Source organism: Elgaria multicarinata, chromosome 7 (genome assembly GCF_023053635.1).
Source record: "Elgaria multicarinata webbii isolate HBS135686 ecotype San Diego chromosome 7, rElgMul1.1.pri, whole genome shotgun sequence".
Classification (NCBI taxonomy): Eukaryota; Metazoa; Chordata; class Lepidosauria; order Squamata; family Anguidae; genus Elgaria; species Elgaria multicarinata.
The window spans coordinates 75,917,416-75,935,377 of NC_086177.1; the positions used below are offsets into that span (position 1 = coordinate 75,917,416).

The 17,962-nt window shown below is 39.6% G+C and overlaps 1 protein-coding gene across 2 annotated transcripts; it reads right to left on the minus strand.

Annotated features, from left to right (window-relative positions):
* Positions 1-4,574: 4,574 nt before the first annotated feature.
* Positions 4,575-17,053, minus strand: ELOC (elongin C). 2 transcript variants are annotated; one of them, XM_063130861.1, is made up of 4 exons: positions 16,967-17,053; positions 8,045-8,100; positions 7,199-7,342; positions 4,575-4,995 (listed from the first exon to the last, which is right to left on the minus strand). In XM_063130861.1, exons 2-4 carry the CDS (start codon positions 8,046-8,048, stop codon positions 4,805-4,807), a joined length of 339 nt encoding a protein of 112 aa, XP_062986931.1. In that variant the 5' UTR covers positions 8,049-8,100; positions 16,967-17,053; the 3' UTR covers positions 4,575-4,804. The 2 variants fall into 2 exon arrangements, with proteins under 2 accessions (XP_062986931.1, XP_062986932.1); XM_063130862.1 differs by lacking the exon at positions 16,967-17,053 and adding an exon at positions 16,252-16,274.
* Between the last annotated feature and the right edge of the window lie 909 nt (positions 17,054-17,962).

Sequence of the window (17,962 nt, forward strand, 5' to 3'; positions counted from 1 at the left end):
CTGTTCAAAAGTGCCTTTGCACTTGTGTCTTGTTGTTCACACCTTTCCCCTCCATTCTCCCCATTTTTAGTACTAGGTCATTCTGGAACTGTCTCAAGTCAGAAAGAAAACAAGCCGCTCTTAAGAGTCCTATTGTGTAAATCTAAAACTATTGAGAGTTCAGTTGGTTCAATTGTATTTGAATCAATGGCCAGCTGCATTCAAAGTACTCAACCCAAGGTGGCAAACAGAAATCCTATGGGGGATACAAATCCCTGTCTTCAAAGGGCTCTACAACCTACACTCAGAAATGCATTACTTGAAAGTTCCATTTAAACAAACTTTACTAAGGGCAACTGTTGTAGTCACACCACACTAAAATGCAGGTTTTTGTAAGTAGCATAGCTATTTCCAGGCTACCCTTACAGCCTCATCCTTGAATATTGTAAATTAGTCAGTATTCAATACGGCTCATTCCTAGCTTTAGGATGAAATCCTATACTCACTTACCTGGGAGTAAGTCCCCTTGTATTTGAGTAGACATTAGGATTATGCTGTAAGGCTGAAATCTTATGCCCATTTATTTGGGAGGAAGTCAAATTTAAGAAATAAAAGTGCACATGATCAAATCAATGCTTTGAAAAGTTTTGCCAAATTTTTAATTTGAAGGATGTCCAATATTTTTAAACTTGAAGGTTTCAGCATAATCTCAACCTTATGCATCATTTATACAAGAGCATATATATTTTAGATATTTCTTGTTTACAAGTAAACAAGAAGAATCCAGTTACATAGTGACATGCAGCCATACCACCCAACACAAGCCTGATCGGATCTGGGAAGTTTGACAGGGACAGAAAATACCTAGCTGGGGAACCATCTGGGAAGCCCTAGTGCTGCAGGCACTTACATACTGAACATGTGATCAATACACGCTACACTGATTAGTCAAAGATTGTAATCAGAACATATGTTGGCGGTGGGGAGGAAAAAGCAATCATCTTTATTTTTTCAAAACAAGTAGACTTTTATGGTCTCCAGAACAGACCTATGTGAGATAAGTTTTTTTTTTTTAAAAAAAAAAGATTCCTGCATATAGTAAACAGCACCACCTACTTAAACTGAAAGGATCTTCCACAATTAAAGATTAGTTGATTGTGGCTTTAGTTCTCCTTTACTACACATTAGATGAAGAGCGAAGAATCACATTAAATTATAGCAATCCAGTTTACCTGAAGTCCTAATTTTCTGATGTACTTTAAAGCCTCTTGGACAAATGGCATGGTTGTTGAAAGGTCATTTTGACTTTGTACTTCCATTGTCCAGACAGAACCATCCCTTCTCCCAACTCAAAACATTAATGATTTTACAAAGGGTAAATCTAGTTAAAAGAAAAGCTCACAGTCTCGTCAACTTTGCCTTTTTTCAGCACTCTTAAGCAAATAGTTCAGTTTCAAAGGCCACACTGGAAATATATCATGAGCTAAAGGGATTGAGCAGAAGGACACTGCTTATTTACAAATGCATATTGCAGTCTCCCATGACTGATGCAGGCTATCGACCAATCTTATATTGAAGCGCTAGCTTGATACCCATAGGTGACCAAGATGCAAGTGAGCATCCTGGTGGAGGGAGGATGCTCCTCACCTGCACCCAGTATAAAAACAAAGAAAGCTCCTCCATGGTTAGCATAGAAATTAAGCTTTCTGCCAGCCCACAGCAGGCTAGTAGAAATTCCACAGGCTACTAATTTTTGTGGGCTTATTTATCAGGTTGTACTAGACCATCAGTAGCAGAAAAATTTTGTCACAGTATTTTAAACTTCAAGCAAACTCAGGTGAACAAATACTAGTATCCTAATGTTCAGCAGCATAATTCACCTTACATATGGATTAGTTATTTAACATTTATCTAGCACCAGCCATGCTAAAACGTGTAAGCAATATAGATTACTACACTTGGGCAGGGACTTTGAATTATATATTTAAAAAAAACACAAGCAAGGATGGGAGGGGTAAAAACATCTGGCCCCACTGTGTGAGAGGAAAACATGGAGGGATAACGATTTTAAGTCAGGTGAGATCAATTGTACAGATGTATACCATGTAGCAGCAATACTGGCTTGTTTTTAGTGTGGAATCAGCTTCCTAGCAGCTGAAAGCTTAGTGTGTATCAACTAAAAAGTATTTTATCAAGTTATGTAATCTACTTTTTATAAATAAATGGATATTTGGACAGCTAATGCAACTAACCGAGTCATTTTATCCACCTCCTCCACAGCAAAGCTGTTACACCTCTTATCTTTCTTATGAAAGTTATATATTCATCTCCCTTTGTTGGGTCAGTTGCATAGCAACTGTAATTTGTATTACCAGAAGGCCACATCACGCTGATCATGATGGTGCACCTCAATGGAATTGTGCTAGTTCTCACATCACCAGAGTATGCCAACTTAGGAGCTACTGGGAACACAAGCCCAACTGTATGCAAGAAAACAAATATGCAACACATATATTAAAAAGACAGTATAGAAATTCTTACTCCTGGCCATGCTAAACCTCTGAAGTGCATACACATCAGAACAATGAGCACAATGGATGAATGCACAGCCACACCACCTTACACTAACAGATGAATGGAACAATCTCTCTTTCTAAGGAGGGGGCAATTCCTTCCCCAGTACAGGTAAATATTTATGCACAGGAAGATCTAGAACATATTGTACCATACACTAGATTACAACCCCTATCTCCCACCAGCACATGCACACACCATCCCCAGGCTTTCAAAGAACCAGTTTCTGAAATCTGAAGAACTGAGGGCGAAGAAATGAGAGGGCTGCTTTTCTCCTTTTTGTTGTACCCCACCCCAATGTCTGTTGAGCATGTGAGATCCAGAAACTGGGTCACTGGTTCTTGGGATCATTGCTACAGTTAGAGGGAGTGTACCTTACCTTCACTAGAAGGACCATCTCAATTATAGGCACAACATAGCCAGAAAGGGAAGAACTATCCCTAGCCTTCCATCAGCTCGAGGTGTTACTAAGCCTAGGGCAGCTGGGATAGAGGCTGCATCCCATTATTACACAGCCTGCTGTAGGTTATCATGCATTCATCTGCATTTGTTTTAGGCTGCCACCCAGTTGAATGGTAAGTGAGATAAAAGACCCAGAGCTCAATACTTTCCTCCCAGCATTTTGCTTCATTTTAGTACGCACTAGGTAGTACACTATGAAAGAAAAGTATAAAATCAGTACAATATTCAAGGTTTATACATGGGCAAGTAATACATTTTACTGCCCACATAACTAGGGGAATCAATAAAAATTACCTATTAATGTACCTATTAAAAGTTTCATGATAAAATTAATTTCCTAACTTAGGCCATAAACAAGAAAGCATTTAAGAGGACTAATTCACAGGCAGCATAAGCAGATTTCATTTTATCTTCTCCCTTTGTCTAGTGATATTTGTTCAACTTTTGTCAGTGATATTTGATCTTAAGCTCCATGTTGGTGGAAATTGAGATTCTCTACTGCATGGTCACATGTGAAAAATAGGAAATGCATAACAGAAATGGCATTTCTTAATTTAACTTATGAATGGACTAAAACTTCTGCTGATATATCTTGATTTTTAATTATTACATTGTAAAGGTTTTGTGTGATAGTATGGGCAGTATAAATGCAAGCTTGTCTTAAATAGCAATCTATACTATCCTCTTTGGAAAACACTAGGTCAGTTGGTTGCGAGAGATGTAACAATTGGTTTGTGACAGTTCTTCGTCAGACAGTGCCATTGTTCAGTTTGATACTTTCTGAAATTCTGCAGTGAGGACTTTCTGCAACCCATAACTTATAGCCATTTTGGATGTTAGTTATTTAGCAAGTGTTACAGAGAATAATCCATCATGAATGAACAAAGACACTGAAAACATTTGCTTCACTAATGTGCAGATCCCACCTGCAGTCAAATCTAAAATGAAACACAGATGTTCAAAGATCTGACCAGATGTAAGTTGTGTGTGTCAAAAATTCATGCTTAGTTGTTTTAACAGATATACGGAAGTATACTTGCTTTCATCTCCAATATATAAACATCTAAATTTGCCCCTTTCACAAACCCTGCTGATGTACTTAAACTGATACAATTACATGCCTTGTAATTTTGAAAAGAAGCCATGAAATATGATTATATAGATTCTATAATGTCTAACAATATTATGACTATTCAAACAAAATACAATGCAAGAACACTGCTATTAATATTTGTTACAAGCATAAATGTATAATGCACTCTCTAGAAGTACCACCAGGGGAATCTATTTTATCAGCATAGTGTGAAAATGTAGATAATTTCAGAGGCAACCAAAAAAATACCCTAACAACCCAGAAAACCTCAACACAAATACTTACAATGCAATCCTATTTGTACAGAGAAGTAAGCCCCATTTAATTAATTGCAACTTAATCCCAGGTAATTGCCTATAGGATTGCAACTTTAGCTGTGATCTGCTCTTAGAAAGCTCTTGGCTAATTTCAGTGGATTCAGAGCACTAAAAACAATTCTATTCTCACTATAAGCATAAGTCATCCATTAATTGGCAAGTTTGTTTATTTGTCAGTCCATAACTTGTGTAAGCAGCAACACAAAATCCGAGGACAAATGATTCCTATGCAAAGCCACTGAGGGCAACAGCCTCTGTAGTGACCATTATGTTTCTTAACCAAAAGTACAGAACATTCTATATGAAAAAAACTTACTTACTGAGCTACGTGTATTAAATACAGGGGGGAGGTTTACATTTTTATTATAATTTATTTTATTTAACAATCTAAGAAGTTTGCAGCCATCAGCAGTTCCAGTGCAATTTCAGGTGCAATTGGAAATTCAGGAATCTCTGTGGAGCTGTTAGTGTAGCGAACCTTGTAGGTGAAATACATGCATACTTTGGATAGGACATGGGAAGGAATCTCTCTAAAATTCACTTCGTTTGTTTCATTTTCCGCAAACTGTCCTGTGTATATAAAAAAGAGATACAGACTAATGAACATACCAATCCTACTGCAAGTAAACATTTAAACAGAACTGCATATATGATTTAATCGATTCCTTTGCTGATTGTACTTGAGTATTTTAAGTGTGTTGTGTCTCCTTTGCACTTTCAGATTCCTTTAGTTTTGGTCAGCCAAAGTAAGAAAATTTTCCAATTTTAAAAAAATATTCTTAATTTCCCCCCAAAAATATTTCCCCTGTCAAAACAGCTCTTATGGCAGCTTCTACTTGAAATGGTATGATTAGGGTAGATCAGAGAGGGTAAAATACTTCAGATCATGAATATGATCCAGCTATAAATATCAGCTAAAATAGCAGTGTCTCCCTGGAGAAGATTTGGGAAAGTGCAGGGAAGGAGAGGAAGGGGAAATCTGCCTATACTACACTGAATATGTCCAATCATGCTTTAAAATGTGTTGTTTTAGGGGTAAAATTCCATTAACACTCAATTCTTATAAGAAAGATTTCATGCATGCAGATTTATGCAATTTATGAGAAAGTCAACAAGTAACCAAAACCCCTGTACTCATGATTTTCAAAGGAGATACTTAGTATTTTGGAACAATTCCCAATTAATCTCTTTTTGGAAATAAACTCTTAATAATTTAAAGAGGCATTTTACAATCTAGTTTTGAATGTATAAAATACATTTCTAGTGGTTCTTTCATATTACATTTGCTGTTATTGACAAAATAATCTGTGAGATTAAATGAATTTCAACAATGAATATTCACACCCCAGAGTTCTTTCTTTCCTCAATATGTTATCACAAACCAAAAATATTGTCTCCACCAGTATGTTTATATACAGCTGGAGTAGTAGTTAAGAATGTCTGGCTAGGACCAGGGAGATCCATGTTCAAATCGCTGCTCAGTTATTAAGTTCACTCTGAGGTTGATTAGTAGGTTGAGAAATTTCTCCGCCTATTAATCAATCTCACAAGATTGGTGTAAGAATAAAATAGGTGAATATGTATGCTTCCCTAATCTCCTTGCAGGAAAGATAAAAATATAGTAACAACCCCTCAAGGTCTTGGTGAGATAGCTGTGACTTCCACAGAAAACAATGTAAGCCTATGCGGCAGGGTCTTGCTATTTACTGTTTTACTCTGTACAGCACCATGTACATTGATGGTGCTATATAAATAAATAATAATAATAATAATAATAATAATATAGATTATGGCCCAGTTTGCATGATCACAAGATGGTTATCAACCCATAGTGGCTTGACAACCACCCTGTGCACACCAGCCAATTTGCGTAATTACCCCTGCTGGGTGCGGCTTCTCATGTGGTCTAAATCCAGTGAGGATAACTTGTTGGGGTGGTTAACAATCAACCTATGGCCTGTTGGTTTGGATGACAGGAGGAGCTGTGGCGGCAACCCACCATAGCTAATAAGCCACAGCAGGCTGCGGTGATCGTGCAAGCTACATCTATATTATACACACACCAAGCTAGTCTCACTCAGGGTGCTGCTCTCAAATACCCAGTAACCTCTCCCTCACTAACTGGGATTGTATATTATGAACAAAAACTGGTCTTGGGTGTTAACTGAGTATTCCACTTGAGCTTGTCTTCTCAGAGCCATATACTAGAAGTCTAGCCCCAATTAAAAAGGTGACATATCAAGTACTTGCTTCCTTGCATGCCTATTGATATAAAGGAAGCCATCACATGAGAATTCTTTTTAAAAAACTGAAAAGTTAGAAATAGTGTGGTTCTCACATGTACCCCTCATCCTGCCTGCCTATGAATTTTGCTCATCCAACTCCACCACCCTCAGAAGTTCAAAAGTCTTCTGACTCTGTCCTTCCTTATGCCTTGAACTGTCTCCATGATATCACCTCCCAATCCTTTCAAATCCCTTTCAAATATTAATTAGAAGATATTAATTTCCAATACTCAAATGCAGTAGTATGCCAGTGTCTTTCAAGCTGCCAATATTGATAAAGCCCTAGATTCCGAAAAATGTTTAAAGAAATTTGTGGGTTCACGCACTTCTAATTGTTCAGATACGTTATCGTTGATAAATGAAACTGCAAAAATCTAAAAGGCTGGCTTGTTCATTAAAAAAAGCTGAGAAAATGTTCAAGTAAATAATTTTAGTGCTTATGTTAAAAGGCAAATCCATTTTTTTAAAGATATAGTTGTTGTACTTACCTGGACCACTCAACATCGCTTTTATTGTTCCTGATGTGAGTGCATGCTCTCGTTTAACGATGAACTCATGACCATCTGAGGATATCAACTTCACATACATAGCATCAGGGCCTTCACACCCACCATATGTTTTCTCTTCTCCATCTATGATACACAATTATTATGCTAATTCAATTTCTGTCTGATAGAAGGCTTAAGAGTAAGAACTAAAGCTTCATACTACAAAAGTGAATCAAAAAAATGCAAGAACGGTATAAAGATCAATGCACGAAGCAGATATTCAAAAAGCTCTAAGAATTTTCATCCCTAAATTTCTCAGCATCTTTTCATAGTAATCTGAAATCTCTGAAATGAATGGGAAGACTCTTCTGGAAGAGTCACTCGCAGATACCTATTGCCTTAGATGTAGCAAAAAAGCTTATGTTCAGGGGTATATCAGATATGGACATCTAAAATACTTCAGAGCTGGAAGCTGATTTATAAAGAAGCTAATAGTTAAGTACATGTACAATTTCACCACTCTATACTGTGAATTTGATGGGTTTTAATCGGTTTCCTCCTTTGCTGCTATATTCTCCTTTTTGAGGAATTTTCAAGCAAACTGGTGGAATCCCTATTGAATTCATATTTTATCTAATTAATATTTTGTGAAAGCAAACTTCTAGCAAGATGCACACAATGTAATATAGCAAGCAAATTGAAGCCTATGAGGTGTCCAATGAAAAGTAGTTACATATACAAGCACTTTAGTACTTTCTGCTCTTAAATCAGCCTTCTACGATATGATGCAGAGCATGCTTACAAAGCAATAGTACTTATGAAGGATATTTTTCATAATACACTTACCCATTGTTCGTTATCAAATGGTTTGTTCTTTGCTTCTGTAGCTTTTACAATAAGATCTGAAAACAAATGGAAAAGTACATACACGCTCAAGTTCATGACTGAAAGCAAACAATGTTGTCTGGTGGAAATATAAGAAGGTCACTAACTGCACTTCTTTTTATAGTTAGTACTGAAGTTAAATAAAAGAAAATGACTTAGCTATGTTTGCTGTACCACATTACCAAACCCAATGTAGATGATGTTTTCATTAATCACTACCATTGAGTTTGAGGCCAAGGTTATCCAAGAATTTTTATTGTGCAACTACAGTTTGACGGTCAATGACATTTCTAGGCATAATCTCATCTGAGTATTTAGTGGCTAGAAAAACTGGCAATGTACTTCAGATCACACTCTAATTGGATAGACAAATGCTAGTTTACCGTGATGTGTTTTCTTTGAGGGCTGCATTTGAAAACAATTCAAAGACATCAGATGGTCCAGAACTAGGCTGCCTAGCTACTGGCCAGGATCACCCACAGATGGCATGTAAGGGCTTCCACTGGTTACAAGTTAATTTTTATGCTCAATTCTGGTCCTTACCTTGAAAGCCCTAAATAGTTTGGGCTGCTCTTCAAGGAGTGGCTCCTTCCATATGTACATACACTCAGACCCTTAAGTCACCTAGGCAGGCTTGGTTCATATCTACTCGAATCCTTTTCTATTGTAGCACATTTACTGAAAGCTCTCCCAACTCCCATGTTCCTTTGTTTTGGAACGCAGGTAAAGACCTTTTATTCTACCAGACTGTTAGAGACCGAGGAATAAACATTTTTAATGCCTGTTTAACACTAAAAAGTAACAGAACATGCATTTTAATTTTGAATGTTTTATGGAATTAAATGTTATTTTGTTAGAAGCTTTGGGCTTTTATCTCCGTTGAGAAGCAACATTAAAAAGGTGAAATAAAATAAATGAAATCAGAAGACCCAAATCTCCTGGAGACAAGGTATACTATGAGCCATGAGGAAGTAAGTAGATAAGCTCTTATAGGGCACAAGCAAAAGCTTGATAGAAGAAGGGACAATCACAGTAGACACAAAGAGACAGGGACAGATGTCACCTTTATCTTCAGTTCCTTCATTATTTAAGGATACAGGTCAATCATAATGCCCCCAATCTGTTGTAGCACCTGCCCACAGCAACTTCGGTGGTAAATAAACAAACTCAAGAATTGATTGGTTTTGGGTCAAATCCAATGGATTGTGCCCTTGATTATCATAAGCCCTGGAACTCGGACACTTATGATCAACCTATGCAGGGTGGAGGAATGGCGGAGGGGATCCTCGCCAACCTGTCTTCCCTCTGTGTATTTGTCACTAGGTGTGCTTTTTTGCCCAACTAGCTGGGGCACTTCAAAAGGGAAGGGAAGGAGATTTGTGTCTCCAGTCTCCTCTCCTTCCTACCCACAGAAATGCCCCCTTTCCTCATCTTCTGAAGTTGACTTCAGAAGAACAGCTGGCGTGGTTCTTTCCACATCGGCTGGGAAGGCAAATCGGAGCTCCAGTTCTCACCTTGGATTGGGGAATCCGAAATATTCTATGGATCCTCAGATGCTGTCTAGGGGACATAGGATTGCTCCCTTAGGGTCTTTAATCTAGGAGATTCTTAAACTATCATAGGAAGCTTTCTCAAGGCCAGACAGAAAGTGCTTTAGTCTCCTTGCGTAGAAAAAAACAAAAGGTTGTATAGCTACTCATAAGCCATATAAATCAATAAAAGAGGAAAGGAGCCTGGCTTATATATACCCATAATATGCTTAAAAGACTCCTTCAAAGAAAAGAAACCAGAGAAGAAAAACACAGCACAAATACCAGAAAACCCTAAAGTTGCCATCCAACATAAGAGACAAAACTTCTGTTACTATGTTTTTAGTTAAGTTTTAATACATTTGTGTTATTGTTTTAATTCAGTTTAACTTATGATTATATGCTGCCTTGAGTGTCATTTTTTCTTGGTCTAAAGGTGGGGTACAAATAAAATAAGCATTTTATTGATCTTGGTCAGAGCCCCCATGCTGCCTTTTGGTCCAATCAGACAAAAAGCCTTGGTTTTGTGGGGATGCACTGAGGAATATCAGGGAGCCATAGGATGGCTCTCTAAAGGAACATTGTTAAATTCTGCCATCTGTCCGGTGAGGGATATCTGTAATACAAGACATTGCTTGCTTTACTTTTGTTAACAATGTCAACAGGCAATGGGACGAAGGATAGTTATTTACTGAATGCACAGTATTTGCATGCAAAATATCATAACATCCATCAAGCCTTGGTATAGCTTCTCCAGATGTAAGAACTAAGGTTAGCCGCTCCTTTTCCACCCTGCTTATCTTTTCCTTTTCCACCCTGCATATCTAAGTTATTTTTACCTCCAACCTATTAATTCCCCACCCAAAGACTGTGCTGCAAGCAGATCTTCTCATACCAGCTTTGTTAACAAGCTCTCAGAAGGCTACTGGGTTCCAACAGCTGCACAGCAATGACTGCAACAGAAGCACTACAGATTAACTGAACAGTGACAGTCAATAGCTTCACTGAATTTAGCATGGGGTCTGCAGTAGCCATGGGCAGGGAGGTATGTAGTTTGAATACAAGGCTTAAGCTGTTTCCTTGTTCCAGTTCTCTATTTGCAGTTCCTAGTTCCTTACTGGAAGTATAGGTGTGGTCATAAAGATATTCTGAATATGAATCAATGAGAGAGCTTCAACTATGGGTAGCATAGAAATACAATAAATAAATAAAAAATAAACAAGCAAATTGATTATCATTTTGTTTACATTCAATAATAAATACAAGTTAAAATAACATTTAGAAAATAAGGAATTGGAATTTGTAGTCTTTGCATCATTTTAGATTATATGCCCCCAGGTTCTTATGAACAATATGATTGATGCGTGGTATAAAAAAGTAATTTTAGTTCAATGTACTCTCAAGCATGGTGCACATTTGGCCAAGTCTGAATCTCAAAATATGTAATTCATTATTTTCATGACAGGGCAATAAAAGCTATATCCCTTTATCTTCCCTCAAACAACAACATGAGTAGCATTTTTTTAAAAAAAAATATTATTGCTTGCAAATATGAAGTCCAGGGATTTCTATAAGAAAACTATTTTATTTTTTAAATTTATATTAAACTATAGATGCAACTTTTTCATTGAAAGGGCCCTCAAAATGGCACACATTAATCATGATTTTGTTGTTGTAAAATAGTAAAAACATGATGGAAATAAAGCATCAGACTTTTGAAAACCAAATAGGACAGCCAGACATAGAATCAATACATCTAATTCAGAAAAGTTATAGAACATTAACAGTGCAATCTATACACATCTACTCAGAAATAAGCCCCATTGTATTCAATGGGTCTCATTCCCAGGTAAGTGAGTATAGGGTTGTAGCCTAACAACCTAAAGGTTGACAGGAAAGAGGCTAGATGGGAAGAGAGTTCCAAAATCTGGGAACTGCCACTATTAAGTATGATATAGTGGTTACAGTGTTTGGCTAGGACTCCGGGGACTAGAGTTTGGCTCAGTTCAGTCAACGCATTAGTCAACAGTGTGAAAACTCCACTCAACAGTTGAGTTTTTAGGAGGTACTCCCCAAACAACATGTTTTAACTCCACCGTTTTGTGACTATGGGCTCCCATGGAGTTGAGTAAAAGTCAATGCGAAGTTTGAGTGACAGTTTCTCTGCCCTCTCTCCTCCCCCAGTTCTTCTGATGGTATCCCATCAGCCACTGCTGCAAAAAAAAATCCGGCAGCTCTCCTAGAGCAACACTCCCTCCTTTCGCCGCTCTTGCCAGAGAACTCTGTAGCCAGCGGAAAAGTCAACTCAACACAATAGAAAACTCCACAGAGCCCACCACACAACACAACCATTGCTCTACACAGCATGGATATTCTAGCTCTACCTTTCCTTTTCATCAAACACAGGTGAGGCAGTGGCTGTTCTGAACCAGTGCCTGGGCACGGTAATGGACTGGATGAGGGCTAATAAACTGAAACTCAATCCAGACGGAGGTACTGTTAGCGGGTGATTCATCTGTCCGGCGAGGTGATGTTTGCCCTGTCCTGGACGGGGTTGCACTCCCCCTGAAGGATCGGGTCCGTAGTTTGGGGGTGCTCTTGGATCCAGAACTGTCACTTGAGGCACAGGTGAACTCAGTGGCAAAGAGCACCTCTTATCAGCTTAGGCTGATATACCAGCTGCACCCTTATCTGGACAGAGATAGCCTAGCTACAGTGATCCATGCTCTGATAACCTCTCGTTTGGATTACTGTAATGCGTTATACGTGGGGCTGCCTTTGAAAACGGTCCAGAAACTTCAACTGGTACAAAACAGGGCAGCACGTTTACTGACAGGGGCTGGCCGACGAGACCACATTACGCCAGTCCTTTTCCAGCTTCATTGGCTGCCAGTCCAGGTCCGGGCCGAATTCAAAGTGCTGGTATTAACATTTAAAGCCCTAAACGGCTTGGGGCCAGGTTATCTGAAGGAACTGCCTCCTCCCATATGTACCTGCCTGGCCCCTAAGGTCATCCTCAGGGGTCCTTCTCTGTGAGCCCCTGCAAGGAAGTGAGGCAGGTGGCTACCAGGAGGAGGGCCTTCTCTGCTGTGGCACCCCGGCTGTGGAATGAGCTCCCTAAGGAGGTTTGCTTGGCACCTACATTATATGCTTTTAGACACCAGGTGAAGACCTTTTTATTCTCCCAGTATTTTAACAGTCTATAAATAAATTTTAACTTGGTGTTTTAAATTTGTAATTTTGCATTGCTGCTGTTTTCATCTGGTTGAGCTTTTATATTGTATTTTATATTATGGTTTTATACTGTTGTTTTATACTTTGTTTTTAATTTTTGTGAACCGCCCAGAGAGCTCCGGCTATTGGGCAGTATAGAAATGTAATCAATAAATAAATTGAGTGTTTTCCAAAAACCTTAACAGTTGTGTGGAATTTTCCAGCCAGACAACACATTTCTCAACGGTGGTATGAAAACTCCACCGTGATGTTCTAAAGCCACCATTCAGAAATGTGTTCTCGGACCTCAGCCTTCTAGTCCCCCACTTAGCTGTAAAGCTCATTGGATGACTCTGGTCCAGTCACTGACTCTCAGTCTAACTTACCTCACAGGGATGTTGTGAAGAGGAGGTCTATGCAAGCCATCATGATTTATTGCTTAAGGAAAAAGCGGGATATACATGTAATCATCATTCTGCACACCCCACAATATTTCAAATGGCTGCAGGTTGTGTAGAAGATCTAAATGGGTCTAAGAATCACGTGGGATCTTAGAACCAAGTTCCTTTAATATCCAAAGAAGTTAAGCAGAACAATTTGTTTGATCCCTGGCTATACTGACCAAATACCACAATTCTAACCTTTACAATCTGGCAAAAATATCGAAAATTGCTTTAAAATGTGCCTTCAGCTAATAGAAAATATGACTGTTTTGTCAGAACATAAAAGATGTTTACTGCTTCATTTCAGTCTTCATTCTTACAAATACCTAGATTGAGAATGGCTAATAAAAGAGACCAAAAAGTACTTTGCAAGGTTTTTTTTAAAGATTGAGTTTGGATTTTGTTTCAAGTATAACTTGAATCAAGTTATTTCCTCATATATATTGCCTCTTGGTTTAAATAAGTTTACCTGGAGTATTTCAAAAACATATTTTATATGACATAAAAAGTCTAGATTTTAAGTCTAGATTTTAATGATTCACATGATAGTCACGGGTGCTGAAGAGAAGGTTTTAGAAATATATATTCACACAGAAAGCAAGAAAGCACATGCATGGCAACTCAAGAACACAAGTCAAGTTGGAGCAAACCAAATGCCTATCTAATCCAGCATTGTCTAGTCACTACGCAGCTGCCCATGGAAAGCTGATGAATAGGACACAAGTGTGATTTCACTCGCCTACTTATATTCCCCAGCAACTGGTATACTGAAGCACACAGCCCTCTTATATTGGAGGTTTTTAGAATGTTTTAGGATGTTTTTAACTATGTATATTATGTTTTAATTCAGTTTTATGTATTTTATCATTTATTGTTGTTCCCTGCCTCGATCAAAATGGAAAGGCGGGTAAGATAACAATATTATTATTATTTATTATAACATAGCCTTCATGACTAGTAGCCACTGATAGCCTTACCTTCCATGATTTTGTCTAATGTGTTGGCACTTTCTATGGGCCTGTTCAGACAACACGCTAAGCCATGGTTAGACCGCTAACTCTTTTGCATCAAAGGTTAGTGAGCTTGTTTAAACTGTGTAGCCACTATGTAGCTACTTATGTAGCCACTATGGTTGGGAATGGTTCACATGACACTAAGCCATAATGTTTAGCTCAAAATGCTTAACCACCATGGCTTAGCATGTCGTCTGAACAGGGTCATTGAGTTAATCAGCACAACCCCATTACTAAATCACATCTTTGTTTGAATGCCTCCTTGATTTCATTCTACCATTTCAAGATAACCATGAGTATTTTGGTCAAGTATGATAGCATGTCTCTCTACAAAATTACTTTTGGAGCCTGTTATGGTCACCCACAATGATTCTGTGGAAGTGACTGCCCCTTTTAAGGCTTCTAGCTTGCTTAACATTATGTGTTCTTTGATATACAGAGTGACACCACCTCCAGAATGCCCATTCCTGTCTTTCCTATAGAGCGGAACTAATTGCCAGTCAGGGATCAAATTGCCCCCCTACCAGGCCTTACACAGATGACATTATTAGATGTAGCTGTTCCCACTGACATCATTGTCCCATCCTAGCTCATTTTGTCCTTCTCTGAGCTGAGAGAGGCACAAAGGAGAAAGGGCTTCTCCCAGCACTGGCTGAGTTTGGACCCTCGTTCATTGTTCTGATGGGGATTGCATGCACTTGGTCTGCACTGGGAGGAGATGCATCTCTACTATATTTTGTATCAGAGTTGACCATACCCCATTAGTTTTCTCCATTCCACCAGGTTTCCATTATGCCCACTATATTTACGTTTACTCTTAAAACCAAGCAGTCAAATTTTCCAATCTTGGCTTGGAGGCTTCTACCATTAGCAGAAACACCTATACAGTGTCCTTCTCCCAATGTTTCTGGCATGTGCATTTTCCTCTATGGCTGTTAGGCCTCTTTGGCAGGCTATCATGTTCTATTGTATGCTCGTGGCCTATTTCCACCCCATTCCCATTTGTTCAGCCAGAAATATTTTCATTTTCATCCCATAAAGATTATTCAACCTGAACTAGATGCTTCCCTGTTGGCTTTTCTGCCACCTTGTTTATATTAAGTGCTAGCAGTCTAGTTCCATTCTAGTTCAAGATAAGCCTTTTGTACAGGCCTGGCTTGTACTCAAAGATGCTTGCAGAAAAGGCTTTACCATACCAAAGGTAAACAATTATTCGCTGCTCACTTCCAGGCAGCACAGGGGAAAGAAATAAAACTCAGCACAGCTCTACTGAAAACGATGTAGCCATAGCACATGAGTACTTCCCTTATTCAGGAGATTAAATATCTCTTCCTGCTATCTATCTTGGAAGTCCAGAGACAGTCAAAATGTTACAAATCTCATTTAAAATGAAAGAGCAAGACAGAAGTTAGTTTTTAATTTTGGTTAAGTCTCAACCCTGCAAGGCTGGAGACCAAGAAACCACGACCCTTGCTATCTAAGAATTCTATGATGCAACTGAAAAAACAGACTACCACTTGCACAATGGAATAACGGGGTTTATGGAATGTTTAATCACAGTGAAATTGCAGGTGCTACATCAATATCTGACTTGGGTCACAACAGTAAAAAACATCAAAAACATTCCACCCCTTTTACACCAAGCCAAGGGGGAAGATACCAAAGAGAGGTCCTTTTTGGCAATTGCCCATTGGTCATATTACTCCTCCCCATGCCTATTTGCCTGGCATCTGCTTGAAGACTTTAAACACCAAGTTAAAAACTATTTTGCTGAACTGGGGGGAGGGAGAAATGACTGCTGCCACTGTTCCGGAATTTGTAGTTGTTATATTGGATTTTTGTTGTTTTTATTTCAACTGTTTTGTTTCATGCTTTCAAATAATGTTGTGAGCCACTTGGAAACTATGGCTAAACGGCAGGTTAAGAAAAGTTTCTAACACGGAAATAAATGCTGCATTCATAGCACTCACCTGATGTCTAATCTACACACCGAGAGCTTCTTTTTTGAAACCTGGGATGTGAAAGATCCCACCACCTCAGCTGCTCGTTTCACTTAGAACCCAAAACAATTAGAAGAGGTAGGCCGAGGTAGGTCATTGGAAGTGCTAACAGCCAAGGGCCCTTGACAACCAACACACAGCTGAGCGTGTGTAAATCGAGGGAAGTAATGCCAGAAAGCCTGACTGAACTTGGGTTATACTTGTGACAAAAGGCAGGACTACGACGGTAGGAAATTCCAGATAGGAGATCGCGTGTGATGAAAGAGGGCAATGTCGCACAGAGTTCCTTTTCGGCTTCCTAATAATGGGGATGTGGATGGGACCGACACGCCCTTGTTCTTTCCACAGAACAGAGCAGACTATTGCAGACGTGAGAAAAGGTAGCCAAAGGAGGGAACTTTCAGGGGCTAAGAGGCGGGATGGGGAAAGGGGCCGGTGTTGCTCTCTAGCACGGCGCTCAAGAGGGGAGAGAAAAACACCGCGCGTTAGGACATCCCCGGAAGCTTAATCCCCGCCCGCGGTGCGACGGCTGCTGCGAGAAACGCTTCCCACCCGGCAGCGACCACAGTCCCTTCCCACGACCCCAAGCTTTCGACGAGGGCGGAGAAGGTTCCCTCATGGCGACCAAAACACGGCAGGGGGAAAGGGCTTACCGAGCGCCCCACCCGTTGGTACTCAAACTCACCTCGGCCCCGCCAGCGCCCGCAAGATATTCACGGGGTTACTTTGTAGGCCCCTCACGCCCCCCCACCCCAACACCACTTCCTCTAGGTCACAGACACCGGTTTCCGGTCTCCCAAGCTCCGGAACCATAGAGACGGAAAGGCGAGAGTAGCACACAGTTCTTCCCGTTTGTAGTTCCTGAATACCGATGAAATAAGCCTGGACTCCATGGTAGGGTGGCCGTAAGTCACATTTTCTCAGCCACAGCCTTCTGCAATGTGGCGGTAAAGACTGGTTTTGCAGTTGCAACACACACACACAAAGCCACGTCCCCACAACAGGAAATAAACGCGTGAGTTAGAAAAATATGAACTCATATCTTTGCTACTACTTTTATTTATTTTGTGAAGGAAGAACAGACGCTGCAGCTCAAGCACAGCTATTCCAAAGTCCTGGGTTCCTATACTTTCTAGGAACGACTGTCATTTTTACCCAATAGGCTGGAAAGAATGGAAGCAAAAGTAACAAGGATGTCACATTTCCAGACAATGGAACTGTCCCCGCCCGCTATACACACGCTTTCAAACTTTATGGATATAATCTTAGACATTTTAAACACCACCACTTTCTCTATATTTATGGGGTAAACTGGGCCGTAGCATTTTAGGGCATGGCCTACTGACGTGGTCATAGTTCACGAGAATTTCTGCTGTGGGATTTCCTCTTATGCAGACGGTTTCAGTCACTGCTATCGAACAGTGCCCTATTACGGTGCTACAAATTGTGGGATTCAAATAAAGAGGGGTTCCCCCCCCCGCTACTCTCAGATTAAAGAGGGCAAATTATGCTTGCCTCACCCTATAATCTCCAGAGTAAAGGCAATCCAGGATGTTTATTGCATTTTTATTATGTTCGGTAGAAGTTTAGACTTGAGAAACCCAGCCGTCCGGTTTCTGGTTATAAGGAGCATGCTGGGAAATGCGGTTCCCAGAAAAGTTATTTCCTAGAAATTACGAAC

What these genes read in the sequence shown, in the direction of transcription:
- ELOC (XM_063130861.1), bottom strand. An exon ending in AGCGATGTTGAGTGGTCCAG is followed by an intron (nt 4,996 to 7,198) that starts GTAAGTACAACA and finishes TTATATACACAG; the next exon opens with GACAGTTTGCGGAAAATGAA.